This window comes from Balaenoptera acutorostrata, chromosome 8, assembly GCF_949987535.1.
Source record: "Balaenoptera acutorostrata chromosome 8, mBalAcu1.1, whole genome shotgun sequence".
In the NCBI taxonomy this organism is placed as follows: Eukaryota; Metazoa; Chordata; class Mammalia; order Artiodactyla; family Balaenopteridae; genus Balaenoptera; species Balaenoptera acutorostrata.
Window position 1 is genome coordinate 87,780,138 of NC_080071.1, and position 23,235 is coordinate 87,803,372.

A 23,235-nucleotide genomic window follows, 5' to 3' on the forward strand; every position below is an offset into this window, starting at 1 on the left:
AGAGCCTGGGAACCTTGAGGCAGCCAGATGTGTGATCATTTTACAGACATTGTCAGATGCCCTGAGTATGACAGACCTGCATAGCTTTTGGTAGTGTTGGTTCTGGACAGGGCACCTGGAGCCTCTGAGAGAAGAGTTTCCCTCCAGGGATTCGTCAGTGGGAATGTTTTGCAGCTAAAGTAACAGACACTGCTATGGTTCAATGTATGGGAGAAACAGCACATAGATGTCGGGAAGCAAGAGAAGAGAACTGGGCTCTTCCCTAATTGCAGCAACTGCCCTGCAGCCTAAAAGCTGCAGTTGCCTCCCCTTTCGTTGCTGGCAAAGTGATGACATCATGGGGATGGAACTCACCGTAGCTTCAACACTCAGTTCAGTCCAGCTGGTCTTAAGCAGAGACATCATTTCTTAAAGATTGTTTACTTGTCCCCCCAAATCTAGGAGTGGGGGATTATTTTCCCTTGGTAGCCAGTTGTTTTCTCCTTTGAATGCCTCCTTTAGCATGAGAAGTAGTCCTGAAGGTCAGTGGGTCAGTGTTAGGTTTGGCTGCATATAACAAGATACAAAGTAACAGTGACTTAAACAAGATAGTTTATTTCTCAAGTGAAATCTGGAGGTCATCCAAGGCTGGTGTGGCTCAGGGACCCAGGTTCTTTCTGTTTTACCCTCCTGGTTGCGGCTTCCATTCTCAAGGTCACTCATGGTCCAAGGTGACTGCTAGAGCACCAACCATCGTGCCTATATTCCAGGCAGGAGGAAGGATTGGGGTGAGGCTCAGGGAGCACACCTCCCTGTTCAGTCAGCCCTCCTTGAGGAGCTCTTTTGGGAGCTCTACCAAACATCTTAAGTCTTTTCAACTGGAACGTGGGTACGTAACTATAGTTAGTTCAAGAAAGGCTGGAAATTTGGGGGTTTTAGTTGAGTGGTTTGCCACCCCAAATACCATTGGGATTCTGTTTCGAAGAAACACGGGGAATGGATGTTACATTGGCAGGTAGCAGCCTCCACCACAATCATTCTCTTTAGCCTGCTTTGAAGTTGGAAGAGTTTGCGATGGTTGAGTTTGTGCACATCCACCACGGGAAAGGAATCCTAGTGGTTACCCTGACGAGGGGGCTCAGAACAGGCTCTGTTCCATTCTTGTGCAGAGCTGGAAACCTGGAGTGGTTTCCAAGGGCTCAACCTTGCTGTGTCTAGCAACCCCCAATTCTATACAGAATCTAGGTTTTTGGGGTGTGTGTGTGTGTTTTTAAAGGTACCCTGTGGCATGAACCTATGAGTGGTTTTGTGGGTGGGGACACTGGAGTCAAGCTGTCAGATTTGAATGTTGATCTTGCTATCTCCTTTAGGCAAGTATTTGTTTCCCCATCTGTGAAATGGGAACTGTGAGGTAGCTGTGATCAGTAACTTAAAATGTAATTGCATAGTACAATGCCCAGCGCATAAATACTTGATAAATATTTGTAGGCCATTTTGCAAGGGAAAAGGGAGTTTGTGGGCTCATGTGTAGGTGCAGTGGAACGTATTAAAAATGGGCAACCTCCCTCTTCGGCATCCGAAAATCAGTGTAAAGAAGTACCCCTCAGGGAGGTAATGTGGCGTGGGTTCCAGGAGACTGGATATTAGCACCAGCTTCGTTATTAACCTGCCCTTCCTGTCCTGTCTCTGGGTCTCAGTTTCCTTGCCTGTCAGATGAGGGGCTTGGCCCAGATCAAATGATGAACTTGAAACAAAAATCAGTCCCTGAGCCCTATGTCCCATGGTTTCTTATTTAGGGTGGGGCCCAGCCCTGGAAATTATTTTTCAGGTGCCCTAAGTGACTCTAAATGGACAGCTTGAGTGGGGAACTACTGGCCTAGCTGATCTGTGAGGTTTCCTTCAGCTCTCACCTCCAGAGTGCATATGTGCAAGCGTGATCTGTGTGTGCATCTGTACATCTTTGCAGCATATTGCTGACACTTGGTGTTTGCAGATTTAGCACTTGTGTTTTAGTGTGGGTCTTTGACAAATACCCGTCGTGGTTTTACTAAAGCAGACCCAGGTCAAAATGTAAGCATGGTGAGCCTCAGTTAAGGGAACGAGTCACTGACTTGGATTTTCTGACTTCTTTTGATAACATAAAGTTAAGCCCTAAGCAGGTCAGGGTCCCATCATGAATCAGAAACCGTCCTAAATATTCAGTCAAAAGAAATGCGGGCGGAGGGCAGGGGAGACAAAAGAATTGGCGTTGGAAGAGTAGGAAGGTAAGATTACTGAGATTAGTAACTAGGGAGATCACTAATACCTTATCTGATGGTCAGTTATCATATCCTTTTCTAGGTGATACTAATATCTCTTCAATTTACTTACAATCTCACCTGGATAATTAGTATCTTAACGACTAAATTTTATTTTACATATATATATATATATATACACACATATATATGAAAAATTAGTGTATATATATATGTATATATACAGCAAGGAATAAAATATACATCAGTTTTTGTTTCTGTGCCTTGTCATGAGGCTGTGGGTGACATTTGTACAGCTTCCTTATTTACTTCCCATTTCATGTTCTTTTTGCCTTCCACCAGCCCCTGAGCTGGTGGGTGACTTAAACCTTCATTCCCAAGGAGTTTGAGTCCTTAACAGTACTGAGGTTATTGCAGCTTTCGTCTTTAATTAGCTTTTGCCCGAGTTCAGTTTTTTTTCTTTTTAATTGAAAAAACTTAAGCATACATTGAAGTAGACTAGTGTCTTTAGTCTGGGCTGGGAAGTCCCACGATCTAGGTGCTGACAGATCAAGTGTCTGGCGAGAGTCATCTTCCTGGTTTGCACATGGCCATCTTCTTGTTATGTCCTCACATGGCAGAGAAGGAGATCTCAGGTCTTTCTCTTTCTATCCCATCTTTTTATCTCTTAAAAATTGTCTTTTTATCCCATTATGCGGGCCCCACCCTCACGACCTAATCTAACCCTCACCACCTCCCAAAGGCCCCACCTCTGAATACCATCCCATTGGGACTAGGGCTTCCAGCATACAAATCTTGGGGGACACAACTTTCAGTCACAGCAGCTAATGTAACAAACTCCTACCGCTTTACCAATTTTGTTTTTTTAATCTCACCTTTTTTCCCTTAGAATATTTTAAAACAAATCCTAGATATCATTGAGTCACTCGTAAATATTTTAATGTGCATGGTAACAGACACAGATACCTTTTTAAAAAAGTACATACCAATGCCACATTAAGAATATTAATAATTTCTTAGTATCTAAACACAGCATGATTTTTTCAGATTATCTTAAAAATGTCTTTTTACAAAAGTTTGAATCAGAATCAAAATCAAAATGAGGTTCACGGATCGCATTTGGTTGCTGTTTAAGTTTCTTTTAGCCTAACCAGTTTCCCCTCCAAAAAAAAAAATGAAGAAACAAGATCATTTACCCACAGAACATCCCATAATGTGGACTCAGCATGGAGCGTCCTTATAGTGTCAATCTGTTACTCTCCCCCACATCTTCTGTGAATGAGTAGTCAGGTCCGGAAACTTAACTGGATTCAGATTCTCCCCCCACCCCCCCCCTCCAAGAACACTTAACTGCTGTACGTCCTGTTGCACCACAGGCAGCACTGTCTGGTCGTCCCATTTTCACTATGTCAAAATTCATCAGTCCTGTTGCTATCAGGTTGATTCATCCATTATAAAAGTTCTGTTGATCTTTCATGTAGCAGTTTTAACATTCATTGATGATCATTGCCTAGGTCTATTATTTCATTAGTCACTGAAATACAGTGATTCTTTTTGGGGAGAAGGGGGATTTAAAATTTTTTGAATAATTTCAGACTTAAAACTTGCCAGAACAGTAGAAAAAACTCCCACATATCTTTCATCCAGATTCTCCAATTGCTAACGTTTTACCACACCTGCTTTATCATTTTTTTCCTCAATAACTACACTCACAATAATGACTCTCAGTAACTATTTTTTATGAATCACTTGAAAGCAAATTGCAGACATTATGTCCCTTATCCCTAAACATTTCAGGGTGTGTTTCCTTGAGACAAGAACATTTACATAACCACAGTACAGTTATTAAAATTAGGAAATGAAGATATGATGCTATTAGTTAATATCCAGGCTTCATTCATATTTCACCAATTGTTCCACTAATGTCTTTTATAAGGAAAAACAAAAAGGTGCAGGATGCCATCATGATTGCTTTTTGTATTTGGATGTCATGTTTCTTGAGTCTTCCCTAATCTGGAACAGTTCCTCTATCTTTCATACCTTCAGATTTTTAAAGGATAATTATTTTGTAGAATGTACTCAGTTTGCATTTGGTATTTTTCTCATGGTTTAATTGAGATTATGCAATTGGACAGGAATACTACAGAAGTGATGTTATGTCCTTGATGCGTCATATCAGGAGGTACATGATGTCAGTTTGAACCATTACTGGTGATGTTAACTTTAATTGCTTAAAGATAGTATCTGCCAGGTTTTTCCACTGTAATGATTTTTCTCTTTATGGGAGATACTTTGAGACTATGTAAATATCCAGCTCTCATCAAACTTTTATCCACTAGTTTTAGCAGTCATTGATTCTTGCTTGAACAATTAGTGGTTGTCAAGCTTTCCTGTAATTTATTAGTCAGCATTCTACTATAAGGAGCTTTACACACACACACACACACACACACACGCATGCATGCATGCACACACTGTAGGTTATAATCGGATACTATTGTGCACAAATTGTCCATTTGGAGCCCCTCCAAGTTGACATTTGTGTCCTTTTGCCATATCCCTATCATCCTTTGAGCACTTTCTTAATTTGGCATGAGATATTCTAGGCTCATCATTTACTTTTACTTTTCTAGATTTGGAATTAGCCATTTCTCTAAGGAGCCTGCTGCTTCTGCAGGGGAGACCTGAGGATTTGCGAATGGAAGATTCTCAGATTTGTTTTGAGTCTGCCCAAATACCCCCATTCCAGGTCTCAGGGTCTCACTCCTTCCCATTCAGTGCCATAAATTTCACCTAAAGAATTGACACAGCTGTGAATTCAATTTGACTGTAATTTTGCAAGCCACACTTCCTCGTTACTGAAGTTGCTGTGGCCAGTGCTGCTGCTGCTGCCAGAGACATTGTCAGAAATCTGAATCAGAAGGAGAGGCACTTCTCTCCCACCTTTCATCTCTCCCCAGTGCCTCCATTGCAGATGCCAACAGGGAGTCAGCTGGCAAGAATCTCTCAGGAGTGTGCTCTGGGAGTCTGACTCTACATTACATTGAGGGCACAGAACGGTGAGGACGGGAGATAGAGCAAACGAGCAGCACCAACAGACAAGTGAACAAATGAGAAGATGCTCGATGTTAATTCTATCCCAGAAATCCCAACTGAGTGAATTCCAGTATTAAGTTCCTATCATGTGCTAGGTTCTAGAAATACACTGGTGAACTAAACACAGCCCCAGCTGTCTAGGACTTAGTCACAGAGTAGAGACAGACAACCAATGGACACTTCATTTAAAGGCACCATATCATATATCTGACAAAGAATTTTTATCTGGGTACGCACACTGAAAAAATCCTAAAAATAAATTCAACGTGATAGACCACCCTAATATATCAGCAAAAAAAAACTGAGCAGACCCTTCACACAGGAGGATATTCCTGTGGTCAATAAATATGAAAAGGTGTTCAACTTTATTAGTCATGGGAGTACAACCACGGTGAGACACCCCTACATACCTATCAGAACGGCTAGAAATAAAAAAGACGGGCAATGCCAGGTATTGGTGAGGAGGTGGAGCAACTGGAACTCTCACACTGCTGATGAGTATGAATGAGAACAAACACTGGAAAGCAGCTCGTCCGCATCTACAGAATCTAAACACTATACTCTGACCTAGCAATCCTATCTTCAGATACATAACCAAGAGAAATTAGTGTATATGTTCACCAAAGGCAGGTACAAGAATACCCACAGGAGCTATATTCATAAAAGTTCAGACCTGGAAATAACCCAAATTGACATAAATAAATGGATAAAAGTGGATACATTGTGGCACAGTCATACAATTGAATACTATTCAGCAATAAAAAAGACTGAGCCACTGCTACGTGCAACAATGTGGATGAATCTCACAGAATGTTGAGAAGCAGCCAGACGCAAGAGTTCCTGTCATATGATTCCGTTTATTTGAAGTTCAAGAGTAGAGGAAGCTAATCTATGGTGATAGAAGACAGATCGGCACCTTGCGGGTACTGACTAGGGAGGGGCAGGAAGAATCCTGCTGGTGTGCTGGAAATGTTCTATATTGATTTGGGTGGTGTTTATACATGTATGAAAGTTCATCAAGCTGTAAACATAAGATTTGTGTACTTCACAATATATAGGTCATCCCTCAAAAAATTAACCAAAAAAAAGGAAATGAGAGTTTCATATAAATATAAATGCTAAGAAGAAATTTAAAGCCATGTGATGGGTGGATGGGGGACTGAATGATCAGAGCTGAGACCTGAATGGTGATTAGGAGGTAGCCATGTAATGAGCTGAGAGACTGCTTTCTGGGAGAGGGGACAGCGAGTGAAAAGGCCCTGAGGCAGGATTAAGTTTGGTGTATTGGAGGAACCTCATCAAGGCCAGCAGGCTGAACATAGTGAGCAGGGCCAAGGCAAGTCCTTAGTTTGGCTTTTTATTCTAAGAGCAGTGGGAAACCATGAAGGGTTTGAAGTAGGGGTGTGTACTTTCTGAGAGCTTAGACAAGGGAAAGAGAGAGACCTCTGATGAATTTTAATTATGTGGCTACGACATCTGGAAGGTGGGGAGCTGGGATTTAACTACTGTGCAGGGCTGGGGAGGCAGCGCAGTCAAGGTTTGTTTTGGACATGTTAAGTTGGAGATGCTCATTAGGTACCCTTGGGGCTGTCCGGAAGGCAGTGGGTGATGGGGCTGAAGTTCTGGGCCAGAACTGGATTAGAAATGTGTGTTATGAACACACAGGTGGTATTTCAAGTCCCAGGTGCCTAGGAGAACAGAGAGCAAGAAGAAGGGGCACAGGGCGTTTTATGACGTGAGTTTTTCCAGAGAGACTAGAGCTGCCAGAAGGTTTGGATGGAAACTGCTTTAAAAGTGCTGCTTTAACAAGCGCTGTTGTGTGCCCACTCCCCGCCAGGCATCGAGAGCCCAAATGTGAGCAGAACCCGGCCCTCATCAGTGCTGCCAGCCTAGGGTTGGAGTCTCCCAAGCCTGGGCCTTGAGCACTAAAATGCAGATTTCTGGGCCCATCCACGACCCACTGAAACAGAGTGCCAGGGCCATCTGCATTTATCAAGCTCCCTGGGTGAGTCTTGCACATGGAGGTTGAGATTCTCTCACTTTCAGTGGCCCAGGTGTGTTTGTGTGTGTGTGTGTGTGTGAGAGAGAGAGAGAGAGAAGGAGAGCGGGAAAGAGCAATTTCCTCTTTCCCTCTCTGAGGGTGGGGCTGCTCCAGAGTTCAGGAAAGCAGTCAGTTCTGTAAGCTTTGCTGTGTGTGTGTGTCTGTGTGTGTGTGTTCTCATGTGTGGGGGGCGGGCACGGTGTCCCAGGAGGACAGAGTTTGCATTGATGAAACCCTTCCCAGCCCTTTGATGCCTCCTTCCCTTTGCCCTGAAGTTCAGCAGCTCAGCCCTCGGTGCACCCCGCTCGCCGGCCGCGCTCGCTCACGGGCTGGGATGGCGTTCCGTCTGGCCCTGCGCATGGCGCTGCTGCTGCTCTCCGGGGTCCTGGCCCCTGCGGTGCTCACAGGTAAGGGTGCTCCCTGGGCTCTGCTACCACCAGCCTCCCAAGGCTAAGAAGTACCTTAGGCCAGAATCTCTAATGCCCACCGGCAAGGCCATTCACAGGAGATGGGGTGGCAGTTTGGGGTGATTCTGTGAAGGGCTCCCCCAAGCCAGGCCGGCAGCAGCTGCGTCAGAGGCCTCAGGGCATCGTTAGCTATAGAGACAGTGACCTCTGAAGTAGGAGGGTGACTTGGGGAGCAGGGCCAGGGACATTAGCTGCCTAGGGGGCATGGGGATTACTCCAGCACCCTAAAATCCGAAGGCCTTCAGATCTGGGAGTCAGGAGGGGGCGCCAGGCAAGCAGCTGAGGGGCAGAGGCCCCAGGCCCCTAGATGTAAGACCACAGAGCCCTACCATTTATTTGTCAAGCCCTGCAAGCCCTTCTCTGCTGGTTTTCTGAAATGTCCTTTGAGAGTGAAGAGCCAGGTACTGTTTCCATCTTGGGAAGAATTCCAGAGGGAGCACAGGGCCAGAGACCCCTCTGTAAAACCATGAGGATGCTGGACTGAGGCTGAAAATGGCCGGGTCCGGGGTCTGGCGAGAAGGGTCCCGCCAGGCTTGGGTCGGCAGGCTCCTGGGACCTGTGCGCCCGTCCTGGGCACAGCTGTGGGGCTTCAAAGCCTGAGCGAGAAAAGGCACAGACGGGTCATGGGTGGTCTTTCTCCTGGAAGAAAGCCATCTCTGATGGCCGCGAGGTGGACCAAAGGGAGATGTTTCAGGGCTCCTGTGGGGAGTCCTCGGGCTGGAGAAATGTGCGGGTGGGGGGCCCCTGGAGACCCTCCGCGGCATGGGTTTCGGGGGAGTGTCTGTGGATCTGAGGGAGGCTGTGATGCCATCGTGTGGACGTGGTGCTGGGAGAGCTGCTGGGGGATGCGAGGCCTGGGGGGACCCTTGCGGTCACACACTCAGGCACGAACACGGGAGGAAACAGGGTGGGGCGGCGAGGAGGCTGTGGGCCTGCCGGCCTCCCTCTGGACGCCCTGGGAAGAAGCTTGCGGGCTGGCTGCGTTTCTGGCTCTGTCCTCCTCGCTGTTTCTCAGCCTCTCTGTGCCTCTCCTCTGCTGTACCCTGGCGATAACCATAGCGCCTCTGCCTCTCTTGCAGGAGACTGTAGGTCTGCCAAGTTCACACACGTGAGCTTTCAGGACGGGCCAGGCAGCTGGTAGCGCTCAGCGCATGTTAGGAGAAAAACATCCCCAGCCGCTGTGCTGGGTGCAGGGTAGTCTCTGGCAGAAGCACCTCCTCACGCGGCTGGGAAAGCACCCAGCCTCCCTTTTGGTGGGAGAGGGGCCAGCTGGGCAAGCCTGGGGGCTGGTGTGGTGCCCAGGGAATTCGGGAAGTGATCTGAAGTGGGGTGGCGTCCCCGTGGCTCCCTTGTACCCCACCCACCCCAGTGGAAAGCTTCTCCCGCCTGGTGGTCAAAGTGGGTGGAGGCGAAGGTGCTGGCGTCCGTCTGCCCGGGGTCTGGGGCCGTGTGGGCAGCTTCTGTCCGGTTTCTCGGTCCCCATGCAGCCAGCCCTCCCGTCCAGGCTGCCGGCCAGAGGCGCTGGGTCAGACTGTGCACACACAGCCTGGGTGGGTGGGCTGCGTCTCCCGCCACAGGAACGCCTGGGGACGGCCTCGTGTCTGGCGGCAGCAGGACCTCACCTGGCCTCACCTCCCGAGTCCCCTCCACGTGTCCTACCAAGGGCAGGCAGGCCAGCCCCACCCCGGAGTCTTTGGGGCTCTGGCTGGCTGTGGTTCGCCTTGCCGCTCTGGGAGGGAGGGGGTTCGGGAGGCTCCTGGCCGCCCCACCCCCGGCTGGAGGCTCAGAGCAGGTGTGCAGCAGGCCCCACGGGCCCCCGGCCTGCTGCTCCCTGGGCTGGGGTCCTGGGCTGGGGTCCGGAGCAGGCAGGCGGGGAGGGAGCGGCCTGCTGCCCGCCCTGCAGGTCGCCCATGGCCACAGCTACCGAGGTGGCGGGCGGAGCAGGCCAGGCTGAGCGGGCGGGAGGCCAGGGCAGGGATGAAAAGGCCCTTCATGGCCGCACAAAGGCCGTCTGTGAGCTCGGGCGCCTGGCCTCCGGGCCCAGTGGTCAGACTGAGCGTTAAACAAGCTTATTTACTGACAGGCGGTGGGGCTGGAGGAGAGCCCACGGTGCCCAGGCCTGTGGCAGGGTCACGAGGCCCCCACTTCTCCTGGTCTTCTCAGTCAGCGCGCGGGGCCGCAGGTCACTGCTCACGCTGGTCCTTGCCCTCCCCCGTCTCCGTCCTCACGTGACACCTCTGCTCGCCTTCCACGCCTGCCCTCGTACCAGTCCCTCCGCCTGGCATTTCTTTCCCCCTCCTCAGATGGGGCCTGCTGTGCGGAAGCCCCCTGACAACGGCCTCTGTTCATGGCTCCCCAGAAGGATAGATTTGCTTCCCCCTCTGACGACAGCAAATTGAGAGAATACGGAGGCACGTAGACGAGGACAAGAAAACGCCTGGCCCTCCTTGGCAGCTGCACCTCCTTTGCCGGAGGGCTGGTGACAGCGCAGGCTGCGGTTCTGGCCCATGTGTGCCGCTGGGGCACCCACCTGGGCTGGCAGGGAGCTGGCTGGGCCCTGGGCCCTGGCTGCTTGGGTGCAGATGAGTCCTTGAAGCCCGGATCAGCCTCTGGGGGTCTCCTGGTGATGGTCAGCTACAGCAGGCACAAAGCCCGCAGGGTGGCAAGGGCCATGGTGCCCAGGCCAGAAAGGCCCTAGGGCAGAGGCAGCAGCTGACGATGGCCTTGACAGCACAGTCGCCACCTAGTGAGGGCTGTGAGAGGCACGGTCCAACCCCCATTCCACAGGTCGGGAAGTGAAGGCAGGCGGCGAAGTCAGTCCGCGGTGGTCCCAGGGTGAGGCTGTGATGAAGCCGGGATTTGGACCCAGCCCTCCTGATTTGGAAGCCAAAGGATTCAGCCCCTCAAGCTTCAGAGACTGGCTGAGTCTTGAAGGGGCGGGAGGGGGTGCGCACAGCAGGGATGAGGGGGCCTGGGCTGGTGTATCTGGCAGGGAGGGTCCAGGCTTCCGTGGGGAGGAACAGAGTGAGGCTGGGTCACTGGGGGCAGACAGGGAGAAGGTCTGGGTGGGTCTCCAAGCACCCTGCTCAGAGGGCCCTTCTCCCCCAGAGATGGCTCCCAGGCTCTGGCAAAGGGCAGAGGGTGACCACTAGTTCCTGGGAGTGAGCCCCTGCTTGTCACTCCTCTTCCTGAGCTTGGGGCTGACTCCTTGGACGCCACCAGGTTGGCTGGCTCTGATACCCAGTAGCCCTGTGGTGGCCTCTCTGGCCAGAGGCCTGGCAGTTGGAGGTGAGCTTTGGTTAGTGGTGGTAGGACAGGGAGGTGCCCGGCTGCCACTCTGTCTTGGGCATGTGGTGAACAAGTGGGGACCAGTGGTTTGTTCATTTATCTGGGAGGCAGGCAGTCTGCGAGCCCTAGAGCTCAGGGCCTGCCAAGCGGTGGGTAGACCCAGGCCTTTTCTCTGCTCAGCCCCGGAGAGCCCATGCCTAGGGCCTGGAGCCTTCCATGGCAGCTGCAGGCTGCAGACCCCAGCCCTCCCAGCGACAAGGGAGGCCTGACAGAGTCACTTTCCCCTTCCTCACAGGGAAGTCTCTGAAGTTGGCGGTGGACCAGGGTGGCCCCCAGACACCAGCACTGTTTCAGCCTGGGCCCCGGGAGAGGGAGGCTTCCACAGAGTGGGTGCAGGGGCCTTCCGCCCCTGCGAGGCCTCCTTGCCAGGGGTGTTTCTGAAAAGGGGCGTTTCTGAAAAGGGGCACAGGCCCGGGCAAGCCCTGGGACTATGCCAGCGGTCCCTGCCTGCAAGCTGAGCCTCGGAACTGATCCAGCTGAGGCCTGGGAGAGGCACCAGGGGCAGGGCCTGGGAGCTGGGGACCTTGTAAAATTTTGTCATGAAACGATCTGAAGTTTACAGAAAAGTTACAAGAATAATCCAGTAGGCTCTTCACTTGGATTCACGGACCGCCAACATTTTGCCATATTTGCTCTTCTCACCGTCTTCCTGTCTCTATTTACTCACTTACCTATCCGATTGCTTGAACCATTTGACAGTAAGTTGCAAACATCATGCCCGTCTGTCCCTAAATACTTCCTAAGGACAAGGACATTCTCTTACATAAGCAGAGTCAGTTATCCAAATCAGGAAGTGAAAACTGACGCAGTACTATCACCTGAACTACAGCCTTATTCATAGTTCACCAGTGGACTCCATAATGTTCCATCCAGGAACGCATGGTGCGTTGTGTTGTCACAGCTCCTTAGTCCCCAACCTGGAACAATTCCTCACCCTTTCTTTGTCTCTCACGACCTTAAAAGTTTTTGAAAGCCTAGTTATTTTAAGACTGCCCTGGAATTTGGGTTTGGCTGTTTACTCATGATTTGCCTCAGGTGGACACGTTGGCAGAAGAACCCTGGAAGCACCTTTGTGTCTTCCCAGAGCAGCCCCCTCTCCAGGAGCTGGTGAGCCTGGAAGCAGGGTGTGGGTCTGGCTTGTCTGTGCCCTGGGGGAGCTCTCAGGGGTGGAGCCCCCAAGTGTGAAATGTGCCCCAGGGACCGCAGGTGGGCTGGCCAGGGTTGTACTGACTGAACCACAGCTTCCCAGGAAGTTTCTCGGGAAGCACAACCTCTTCAGGGGCTTCAATCCCCAGCAGCACCTAACTGCCGGCGCAGCGCCCACCTCAGCTTAACACTTACAAGTGTCACTTCCCCAGGACCTACAGAGCCCAGCAGTCCAGATGGGGGGCCCCAGGCTCTGCTGGGAGTCGAAGTGCCCTGCCTCCTCCAGCCCCCCTGCCCCCCTGCCCTGAAGCTCCTTGGAAGACCATAGAGCAGCTGGTATCAATGAGACGGTGTGCTGTAATGCCCACTAAGCCCATTCTAGCACCCCAGGATCAAAACAGAGATCACTCAGGGCTGGGGCGGGGGGGCCTGGAGCCTGCTTCCCATCCTGGTGCTGGACCTCACTGGGTGTCTGGCAAGGCTGGATGGGGCCAGGGCCGGGGTGTTGCTCTGAAGCTCCTCAGGCTAGGACCCCTGACGGGGGAGCAAAATTGGTGTGGGCTGCCTGGGGTTACCATGCAGGCCTCTCAGCCTGTCCCTCTCGTTCTCTGGGGCCCCTGGGTACCCTAAATCCTGCTAACCCCCAACCATGAGCAGAGAAAGGCTCCTGCAGAAAACGCTGCCCTGAGACTGATGTGCTGACGGAGCCCCAGCTAGCACGGGGGTGAGGGCTTACCCTTTCCTGGGGCTTCCCTTACACTGACCACAGACACCCCTGCCCACCCCTCTGGCCCTGTTCTGTCTGGAGGCAGCAACGTGCTGGCATCACAGTTTCTTAGCCTAGAGAGGCCCCTGAGCTTTAAGCCTCAGACACTCGGGGGCCGTGTGGAGGCACGTGCGGGCGCTAGACCCCGTGCCCTGGGGGCTGCTCCACTCTGCCCAGGTTAGGGCCGAGGAGCAGCAGGGCCGGCTGCCCCTGGGGTGGGGGGCGGGCCTCTCCTCTCCACCTCCCGCAGCAGGGGCCCCTCAACGGCCGGGCTGGGCAGGAACCCTGGTTCCCAGAGAGGGCACTGCCTCACCCTCCCGGCGCCTTCTCCAGGGTGAAGGCTGCCCTGGGTCTGCCCTGTGCGGGTGCGGGGAGAGGACCCTTTACAAGTGTCACTTCCCCAGGACCTACAGAGCCCAGCAGTTCAGATGGGGGGCCCCAGGCTCTGCTGGGAGTCGAAGTGCCCTGCCTCCCCCGGCCCCCCTTCCCTGAAGCTCGCTGCCAGCCCGAAGTTCTTCCAACTTCCTCCCGAGTGGGCCTGTTGGTCCCTCAGTGCCCTCCTCCCCCATCAACCTGTCCTCTCATGGCAGGGGCGGCCGGACCCCAGCGGGGGCTCTGGGGCCACACGTGGGCCACTCGGCCTCCGTCGCCCCACCTGCGAAGCGGCAAGCACCGCGCTGAGCCCCAGAGCCCCGCACTCAGCGCCCCTTCCCAGTCGGTCAACGGCGGGGGCGACGTCCCCGTCGGCCCTGCCGCCCAGGCCCCACACCTGTCCTTGGCCTTGCAGCCGAGGGCCCGCAGGAGCCCGTGCCCACCCTGTGGAACGAGCCCGCCGAGCTGCCATCGGGAGAAGGCCCAGTGGAGAGCACCAGCCCCGCCTGGGAGCCGGCGGTCAGCGGCCCGCCCGCGCCCACCGCTGCGCCGAGCCCCGAGGACAGCACCGCGCGGGAGCGTCTGGACCAGGGCGGCGGTACGGGCTGGGGCGCGGGGGCCGGGCGGGCCGGGAGGAAGGGGTGGGGGGGGCCGGGCCTCGGGGCTGACGCGGCCCTCCGTCCTCCGCAGGCTCGCTGGGGCCCGGCGCCATCGCGGCCATCGTCATCGCCGCCCTGCTGGCCACCTGCGTGGTGCTGGCGCTCGTGGTCGTCGCGCTGAGAAAGTTTTCCGCCTCCTGAAGCGAATAAAGGGGCCGCGCCCCGGCCGCGGCGCGACTCGGCGGCACCCCCGGTGCGCGCCCCCGTGTCTCCATGTGTCCGCGCGTGAGTGTGTGGGCGAGCGGGTGGGGGGGGGCGGGCGACGTGCACGTGCTCGGGGGCTCGAGGCGCGCGACAGCGCGCACACGTGCGCGTGCGTGAGCGCACGTACGCCGGGGCCCCGCAGGAGCGCGGGTGCGTGCGCGATGCGCGTGCGCCGGAGGCCGCCGGTGTGCGGGAGCGGGGCGTGCGGGAGCTGGGCTTGCGGAGCGCTCTGGGCGGAGTCCTCGGCGAGGCCGTGGGAGCGCGGAGTCGGCGTGCCGCAGCCCCCTGCTCGTCCCGCAAACCGCCCGGGGCCTGCCCTCGGCCGCCCCCTCAGCTCCGGCCCTGGAGCGCTGCCAGCGCGGACCGGCGTGAGGCCCCGAGGGCAGGAGAGGCAGCGGCCTGCCCCGGGCCCGCCGCCCTGCCTTCTGCGCCTCGCTGGGTGATGGTGGGGTCCGCGGGGCCCTCGGCTGTCCCGGCTCCCCAACCAGAGGCCAGCGACTTTGGGGGTGGGGGGCGTCTTCTGACTGTGGCAGCCAGCGCGCTATTTGTGGGCTCTGAGCCCCAGACCTGCACCCTCAGGACCCCTGGGGGCCCCTCTACCCCAGGGAGCCCAAGGAGCGAATGAGCAGAGTGGTGAAGCCGGGGTGCTGTGGGCCCCTGTCCTGGCCCCCCAACCCACAGCCCCAGACCGCCTCCCTCCCCTGGCTTGGGTAAGCTTGTGCAGGGGGCTCCACCGAGCCTCTGGCAGAGCGGGCAACCCCACACAGGACGGCTGTTTGTTTAGAGAAAGAAAACAAAAAGGCTTTTCAAGCTCATCTCTTTTCACTTCAACCCTGAAATTATGGCAGCTGAATGAGGGATGAGGAACCACCCAGCCGTGCCATGCCCCAGCTTGGCCCTGGCACTGGGTCCTTGGTCATGCTCTCTGTCTTCGATACTTCCCAGGAAGCCTAACTTTTATAATTTAGAGAGAGGGATTTAAAATAGTGGCTTACCTGCTCTGGGTGCAGCAGGAAAGAAGTCAGAACTGCGTCCTGTCTCCACCCATCAAGGGCCCTTGGAGTGACGACCCTAAGGCCTAGAGGGGGCACTGTCTGCAAACCCCAGTGATGGTTTAACACCTGGGCCACAAGAGGATCCTTGTGAGTGAGTGCTGGTGGAGTGAGCTGTTCCTCTTTTTTTTCACCATTGTCTCTAGTAACTGCTTTGGCCTCCTTGGTTTCTCTGAGCTCCTGACTACACCTGTTCTGGCTAAGACCAGTTTTCTCCTCCTGGATACGCCAGATGGCCACACGTGGTACCCACTCACACTCCCCAAAACACATCACGGCTTAAGTTTCTGCTTATAAAAGACTTATGAAACTGACTGGTTTTCATGAAACTGTTTACATTATTACACATAACCTGCAGTAGCCGAAGCCCTCCTTAGAGCAGGTGACCCAAGTTAGTATGCTGTTTCCCAGCTCCAAAAAGAAAAGCGGGGTAAGGGCCAGGACCAACAACTCCCCTCCCCAGCCCCACCCTGCCAAGAGCAATATGGGGCTCCGAAATGGTCCCTCTCCCCGTCCCCTCACTCCTGGGAAACTCAGGTGCAGGTGCTCCCCCTGGGGTTGCAGCACAGAGGCCCCAAGAGCATCAGCCCCTCACTGGGACCAGGGTGGGGGTTCCCTCTCCAGTTGGACCAGCATGTTGTGTATGTATGCCTCTTCCAGGGATTCATCCAGTTCTCAAAGGGTCTGAGGTCTCAAGAACGCCAAGGGCCGTGCTGTGGCCTGTGGGAAGATGCTGCAACGTCCCAGTTGATCTAAATCCTGGGCTTCTAATCTAAGTGTGTCCTGGCGGAAAGAGCATGGCCACAGGCAGGCAGGGCTGGGCGGGGTGGGCTTCAAGGCCCTCCACATTCCAGGACAGAGCCGGGTGTGGGGTGGCTCTGAGGGCCAGCTGCAGCCTCCGGTAACTGGCTGCCACCTCTGGAGATGGGAAGAAGTGTCCCAGGCCAGTGACCGGCCAGGTGGGAAGCCGCAGTCCCAAACCTTATGGGACCACCACCCACTGACACCTCTGTCCCACAGTGTTCAAACCTGCCTCCTCAACCTGCAGAAGGGTGTCCCCCACTGCCTCAAACAGCTTATTCTGTTTCTGGAGTCCCTCCACAAGTGGAGGTCCAAATCCACTCCCGTCCTGAGGCCCCAACCCCAGCTGCTTCTTCCTCCACGGGAAGCCTCCTTAGCCCTTTCCCTGGGACACACCCCCTCCACTGGGCTTGAAGGGGGCTCTTCTCTCCCTGCCAGACTGAAACACCTCATTCTCATGCGCACAAGGGTAATAAAAAGTAGACCTTCCTCTCTTTTATTTTATACATGATGCTTCTTTTAATGCAGCCAGAAATGATATTTGCTTTTCTCGGAACCATAACCCATACAGGATGCAGTGACCAAGTCATTTCTTTATAACACCTGGGCTCCAGAAGGGACCAGAAGATACGAGTTACATCCAGCCCATCAGGGAGCCAAAGGCGGCGTGGGCCCTCAGCCAAGCTCTGGTGGCCATGAGGCAGGCCTGGCCGTGCAGCCAGAGGCTGGCGGAGGCTTGGGGCGGAGGTGGACAGAGGCGGTTGGTCTCTCAGTCCTTTGAGTCGGAGACAAAGGACGCTCGTCAAGCTCATCAGGCAAGGGTGGTCCACCATCTGTGCACCTGGCCGATTCTAACGGCTTCCAGGGGAGAGGACACGTGCAGGGGTCATGACAGCATCACCTTTGCACCTGCCCTTGGCCAGGGACACCCTGGCTCTGGGGCCTCTCAGTGCCTGGGAAGGGCCCTGGAGCATGCCCGTCCTCTGTCTGCCCCTCCCAAGAGACAAGAAGAGGTGGTTGTAACACTGTTTAAAATACACTTTTTCATTTACAAATGCAGCAGAGGAGAGACGTGGGCACCTTTTCTGCAGTTCGTGAGCGAGGGGCCGAGACACATGAGCACTAACCACGTAGCAGGGGTGAGGGGTGGAGGCGACTCCTGCCAAGGCACCCCAGCTCACGCCCTGCTGCCTGCGGCGGCGTCCGGCCTTCCCGCTGAGCCCCTCCGCTGTCCGCTGGGGGCTGCCCGCCACGACCTGCTCCCGCCCACCCACATCCCTCGGCCAGGCCGGGGGCCAGGGGTCACTGCCGAGTTCGGCTGCCCAGCTTCCGGCGGTCCTTGTTCTGGCTGCGCTGAGGGTCATCCATCTTGTGGACACGGAAACACTCCTTGAGGTTCTGGGACCGAATCTTCGGATTCAAGATCTCCTCAGTCGTGTTGCTGGGGAACCAGCCTCTCTCCTGGTCATGCAGGCGCTCGCCAAAGATCCACCCTGCGTGGGGAGGGGAAGGGGAGGGTCAGAAGCTCTCCAGGTGGCGCAGGCTGGGCCTCGCGCTGGCCTGTGTGGGGAGCAGAGGAAAGGGAGACGCAGGGGTCCAGCCGGCTTCTCCAGAGGTCCCCTGCCCTCAGACGCATTGCTGGAAATGCCCAGACCTGGTTTATCCCCCATGAGCTGGGCACGTGCTGCCCTCCCGGGGGGCGCGGTGTGTGCACAGGGCGGGGGCAGAACCACTGCGTGTCCCGGATGTATTGACTTTGGAACCCATTCCCAAGCTCTCACGCATGCTAGGCTGCCCCACGTGAGGCCAGGAGACCCCAGGGGCCACCCCCAAAAGCACGAGGCATCGAGGGGCTGGTGGGGTGGTAGCTGACCGCGTGGTCCCCTGGCCTGGAATGCTACTGTCACCCTCTGGTTGGGCAACCCCTCCTCCCTGAGCCTCAGCCTCCTGGGAGCTGGGTGGTCAGCCGAGGGTGGCCGTCACGAACTGGCCGAGTGCCCTAGCTCTCTACCCCTCACCCCCCATATCACAGTGTCTTTGCTGGGGGCCTGGGGCCCGAACCGCAGGTCCTGCTGGCAGGTCCTGGGTCAGGGCTAAGACCTGGGGCATGAGGGCCAGGGGCACGCCTTCTGCAGGCCACGTGGGAGGGGTGTCAGGCTGTTTATATTTTGCGGGGGGAGGGGGAGGGCAGGAACCACTGTTCCCCCAATGCTGGGTGAGCCCCTAGGATTTGGGAAGGGTGGAAATGGCCTTCTCTGGAGGTCACCAGCCTGAGACTTTCCAGCCAGGGTCTTGAAAAAGAGGAGGAACCGGGGTTGGGGGGAGATGCTTTGTGCACTTTTGGGGATTTAGATTAGGAACAACTGATGTAGAAATAAGGGATCAGTTTTTCAGGGGAGGGGAGCGAACCTCTGGCACTGATGCCAACAGCAGGAGAGGGTGGGAGCCCCGGCGGGTGGCCCTCTGGCCCATGTGGGGCTACAAGCCTGGTGGTCACAGGGTCATCTGGAAGCTTGTTGCAAATACGGGGTCAGGGTCAGCGTGCTCCTGGCCCTCATCCCTCCCGCTGTGGTGGGGGCTGATGCCGGGGCCGGATGAGGGGAAGGGGACAAGGGGACATGGAGCCAGACGCTCGGCTGGGCCTCATGCTAAGCGGGGGAAGGCGGACCTCACAGCTCTGGGGGAGGAGAGCGGAGGCACTGGCAGAGATGCCTGCTCTATGCTGAGGAAAGGCCAGCGGAAGCCGTGATGGGCAGAACGGTCTACGGGAGCAGAGAGGCCGCACGGCCCTGGGCTCTGCCTGCCTCTCAGCCGGCTCTTCTGTCTGCTTCTCCACCGCGTCCCTCAGGCTGGGGCAGAGCCCCAGGAGGCGGGGGCAGGGAGCCTCGAGTGGGAGAGGCACCCAGCCCCGGGGCCTCACCATCCTCTGTCTTGTCCAGGATGTTCAGGATGTCGGCCAGCTCCAGCGTCAGCTCGTCCGGCTGCTGGGCCACGTACGGGTGCACGCACTGGACCTGGGGGCAGTCTGACGGGAGGAGAGAGGGGGGTGGCACGTCCTCATCACCACGGCACCCGCCCTGGTCCCTACACGGGCAAAACCTGGCCCCCCACTTCTGCCTCAGCAGTTAGCAGGGACACGCTGCCTGTCCAAGAGACGACGCAGACTCCCGCAGCAACTGAAAGGGCTCATTCGAGGGCGGGGTGTGTGACTCCAAAGAAAAGGCCGTTAAAGCGCCAGGAGTTCTGAACAAAAAGTACGTGGATACAGGGATGAGCAGGCTGTGAGGGGCTCTTACTGAGACTTCAGAAGGAGCTGCTTGGCCCTGGGCTGGGCCCTGGGAGCGGTTTGGGGACAGTCAGGACTCGGTGAGCTGGTCAGGATGGCAGCGTCTCTATCAGGCAGCTGGACTTGCGCCCTTTTATATTTTGTAAGGTTTTCAGACAACTGGCCACCCCAGAGAACACTGGCGTTTGCCTTCTGGGCCCGAATTCCTCTTGGTTTCCTTGTGGCATCTGTCACTTATGACCCAGTGGCTTTTATTTCTTCATTAACCATCAAAACGTTTGCAAAGCTCAGGCACACCCGTGTCCTCCGTGGGGTACTAAGCTTGCACTGGGATGCTAGGGACCCCCGGGCAGGCGAAGCAGTCTTCCCAGCGGCCCCGCAGGCCCTTCAGGCAGAGTGCAGAGGCCCCCGAGGCTGACGCAGCTGTGACAGGCAGGGCCACCACGAGGCTCCCTGGACCCTCCCCTGCCCCACCTGGCGGGTGCCCCCTCCCCAGTGGGCCACCTACCCAGCAGCCGGGACGTGAAGGAAACAAACTTGGTTCTTCGGTTGGGGGCCAGTGAGGTCATCCAACGCTTCATCTCGCTCCTGGGACAGGGAAGAGGACAAATGCCCCAACCGCAGAGCAACGGACCCCACGTGAGGGGACCCGCTGCGCCAGGCATCCAGCAAGCTGGCCACTGGGTCCCGGGCCTGGCACAGGGCCGCGGCAGGACAGCGTGGACGGGGCCGGGAATCCAGCGGCGGGACGGGGGCGGAGCGCTATAGAACCTCCCTGGTACATCCTTAAAGTCAGTGGGTGAGGGTGAGCCCACGACACCCCAAAGTTAACCGAGAGGCGAGCCCTCAGCTGCCAGCTGCCCTGAGCCATGGTCCGTGGAATCGGGAGAGGCTGACGCCACCCCTGCCCCAGGCAGTCGGAACTGGACCGTGATGTGCAGGGCGACACCTGTGAGCTCTGGGCTGGGGGGTGCTGGGCACCGCACGGGGCTGCAGGGCGGCTGGCCTGGCAGCTCAGAGGGGCAGGTGGGCCTGAGGCCACACAGCAACAGTGGTTCGCTGGTCGGTCGGGCCCAAGGGCTCTACAACAACTCGTCAGAACAGAGGGGCCCACCCAGAGACACACACACACACACACACACACACACACCCAGCAACGTGCTCGCCCCGCACCCTGACACTAACACTGCACAGGAGCCCTCCCGGCGGGGCCTGGGGGGAGGCAGGACAGGAACAGGGCGGGCGGTGTGCCGAGCCTGGAGCCTCGCCCCACCCGGGCAGGCAGCGGGGGCCTCGCCCCGCCCGGGCAGGTGGCGGGGGCACCGGGCACTCACTGAGCGGACGCCTTCAGCATGTAGGTGGCCTCCCGGTCGTCCGCATTCTCGAGCAGCCGCAGGATGAAGACGTTGGCCAGCGTCTGGCCCTGGTCCTCCAGCTCCTCCACTCGCAGGAGGCCCCGCGGGGCCGAGTCAAACACCTGGTACTTGTCTCTGGGGACCGAGGGTGGCAGCAGAGGCAGGTCAGTCCCGAGGAGACGGCTCGGATTTCCAGGAAACGCTCTACCCTGGGCAGCGGGGCCGACCCCACTGCTGCCACTCCTCACCTCCTTCCGGAAGCCCCCCACCTGACCGCCGGTCCCCCTCAGCCCCAGCCCCTGCCCTCCACAGTGTGGACGGCGGACGAGGGGTCAGCACCCATGACACGGCAGTGGCCGCTCTGCCGAGCCCGCCCCAGGCGTCAGGCACTGAGCTGGACTCTCCCCGTCCTTAGGGGTACAGCCCCCGCTAGACAGGAGGGGAAATGGAAGCTCAGGGCGTTGAAATACACCTGCCCGAAGGCCCAAGGCTGGACCAGAACGGAGCAGGCCTTCAAAGCGGATCCAGAGCTTGGGCAACATCCCAGCACCGCGCCCGCCGCCCCCAGGCCGTGGCGACCCCCCATCCCTCCTGCCTGCCGCTCACCCCGGAATCTGCCGGCAGATCACCAGCAGGTCGTTGAAGAGGAAGAGGTAAATTTCCCGGAAGAGTTTCTTGGTCCGCAGGGTCCGGGATGTCTTGGGGCCTGACATCTGCTGCAGCTCGCCCTGCTTCAGCAGCCAGCGGGAGTGGGAGATGATGGGCACCGACTGCGTGACGGGGGACGGCATCAGAACGGTTGTGCCCCTCCGCGCCCCCCGCCCCAGGCTCCCCTCGCGCTCTGACTGGAGTGATGACCGCGAGTAATGGTGTGTGAGGCCCGCGCTGGGCCCAGGACACGTGTGGTGCTGGCGGGAGGGACGGACGGGTGCTGGGCAAACACGGGAAGGGTGTGTGTGTGCATGTGCACATGTGCCTGAGTGGGCAGGTGTGTGTCTGTCTGTTGTCTATGTATCTGCGTGTGCTTTTATGTATGTGTGCTCACGTCTAAGTGTGTCCACGTGTCCTGTATGTGTCTGTACTAACATGTGAGTGTGTACACGTGGGTGCCTCTGTGTGTGTATGTGTGTTGTCAACCTCCTACTAGGCTCAGCCTGTGTGATGCAGGATCAGAGAAGAGGCCAAGTTCACAGGAGAGAGGGGAGAACTGGGTCCCACAGGGCGAGGAGACTGGGCCGGCAGGTCCCCACTGTGGCTCCGGGGCAGGCACCCAGCACCCAGCACCCAGCACCCAGCACGCGGCCCGCAGGTGGAGCTACGTGGGGGGCCCGGAGGTCTGCATCCTCAGCTGGGGCTCAGCTCCCAAACCCAGCATGACCTCAGGCACCCTCGGCAGGTACCGTGCACTCATGTGCCCCAAACCCCAGAAACCCAAGCCCTCGGGGCCCTAGGGTCACTAATGCCTGAAGCTTTACACAAAGTTGGGGGAAAGGTCGGTAGCTTCCGTCAGATTTTCAAATCGCCCACATTTAAGAATCCCTGGAGAAGTCCATGTCACGTTCTTCATGTGAGCTGACTGTACAAGGTCACACAGCCAGTAAGTGAGAGCAGGCAGCTCCCAACTCCCTGCAGGAGGCAGTCTAGGCCAGCGGTACCCAACCGTTTTGGCACCAGGAGCTGGTTTCATGGAAGACAACTTTTCTACAGACGGGGGTGGGTGGTGGGATGGCTCAGGCGGTAGTGCGAGTGATAGGGAGCCATGGGGAGCGATGGGGAGCGGTGGGGAGCGATGGGGAGCGGTGGGGAGCCATGGGGAGCGATGGGGAGCGATGGGGAGCCATGGGGAGCGATGGGGAGAGATGGGGAGCGGTGGGGAGCCATGGGGAGCGATGGGGAGCCATGGGGAGCCATGGGGAGCGATGGGGAGAGATGGGGAGCCATGGGGAGCGATGGGGAGCCATGGGGAGCGATGGGGAGAGATGGGGAGCCATGGGGAGCGATGGGGAGCCATGGGGAGCGATGGGGAGAGATGGGGAGCCATGGGGAGCGATGGGGAGAGATGGGGAGCGATGGGGAGCGATGGGAAGAGATGGGGAGCCATGGGGAGCCATGGGGAGAGATGGGGAGCCATGGGGAGCCATGGGGAGAGATGGGGAGCGATGAGGAGCGATGGGGAGCCATGGGGAGCCATGGGGAGCGATGGGGAGCCATGGGGAGCGATGGGGAGCGATGGGGAGCCATGGGGAGTCATGGGGAGCGATGGGGAGAGATGGGGAGCGATGGGGAGAGATGGGGAGCCATGGGGAGCCATGGGGAGCGATGGGGAGAGATGGGGAGCGATGGGGAGCGATGGGGAGCCATGGGGAGCGATGGGGAGAGATGGGGAGCCATGGGGAGCGATGGGG

The 23,235-nt window shown here is 56.7% G+C and overlaps 2 protein-coding genes across 3 annotated transcripts in view; one reads left to right on the forward strand and one right to left on the reverse strand.

The window, feature by feature from the left end:
• The first annotated feature begins 7,213 nt into the window (after positions 1 to 7,213).
• On the forward strand, positions 7,214 to 14,291 carry SNORC (secondary ossification center associated regulator of chondrocyte maturation). 2 transcript variants are annotated; one of them, XM_057551861.1, is made up of 4 exons: positions 7,214 to 7,338; positions 7,650 to 7,781; positions 13,889 to 14,071; positions 14,164 to 14,291. In XM_057551861.1, exons 2-4 carry the CDS (start codon positions 7,709 to 7,711, stop codon positions 14,271 to 14,273), a joined length of 366 nt encoding a protein of 121 aa, XP_057407844.1. In that variant the 5' UTR covers positions 7,214 to 7,338; positions 7,650 to 7,708; the 3' UTR covers positions 14,274 to 14,291. The 2 variants fall into 2 exon arrangements, with proteins under 2 accessions (XP_057407844.1, XP_057407843.1); XM_057551860.1 differs by lacking the exon at positions 7,214 to 7,338 and having other exon boundaries at positions 7,486 to 7,781.
• Positions 14,292 to 16,703: 2,412 nt separating this feature from the next.
• Positions 16,704 to 23,235, reverse strand: part of NGEF (neuronal guanine nucleotide exchange factor) — a 44,285-nt gene continuing 37,753 nt past the window's right edge. Inside the window, exons 9-13 of the mRNA XM_057551965.1 lie at positions 21,437 to 21,600; positions 20,810 to 20,965; positions 19,984 to 20,063; positions 19,110 to 19,214; positions 16,704 to 17,682 (exon numbers count right to left, since the gene is read on the reverse strand). Of these exons, the coding sequence (XP_057407948.1) occupies positions 17,492 to 17,682; positions 19,110 to 19,214; positions 19,984 to 20,063; positions 20,810 to 20,965; positions 21,437 to 21,600 (696 nt within the window). The 3' untranslated portion in view covers positions 16,704 to 17,491. The remainder of the gene's footprint in view (positions 17,683 to 19,109; positions 19,215 to 19,983; positions 20,064 to 20,809; positions 20,966 to 21,436; positions 21,601 to 23,235) is intronic.

Bases quoted from the DNA above. Each gene is read 5' to 3' on its own strand.
- SNORC (XM_057551860.1), top strand. From the start codon at position 7,625: ATGCCTCCTTCCCTTTGCCCTGAAGTTCAGCAGCTCAGCCCTCGGTGC. The intron at 7,782-13,888 runs GTAAGGGTGCTC...TTGGCCTTGCAG, and splicing joins GGCCCCTGCGGTGCTCACAG to CCGAGGGCCCGCAGGAGCCC. The intron at 14,072-14,163 runs GTACGGGCTGGG...CGTCCTCCGCAG, and splicing joins GCGTCTGGACCAGGGCGGCG to GCTCGCTGGGGCCCGGCGCC.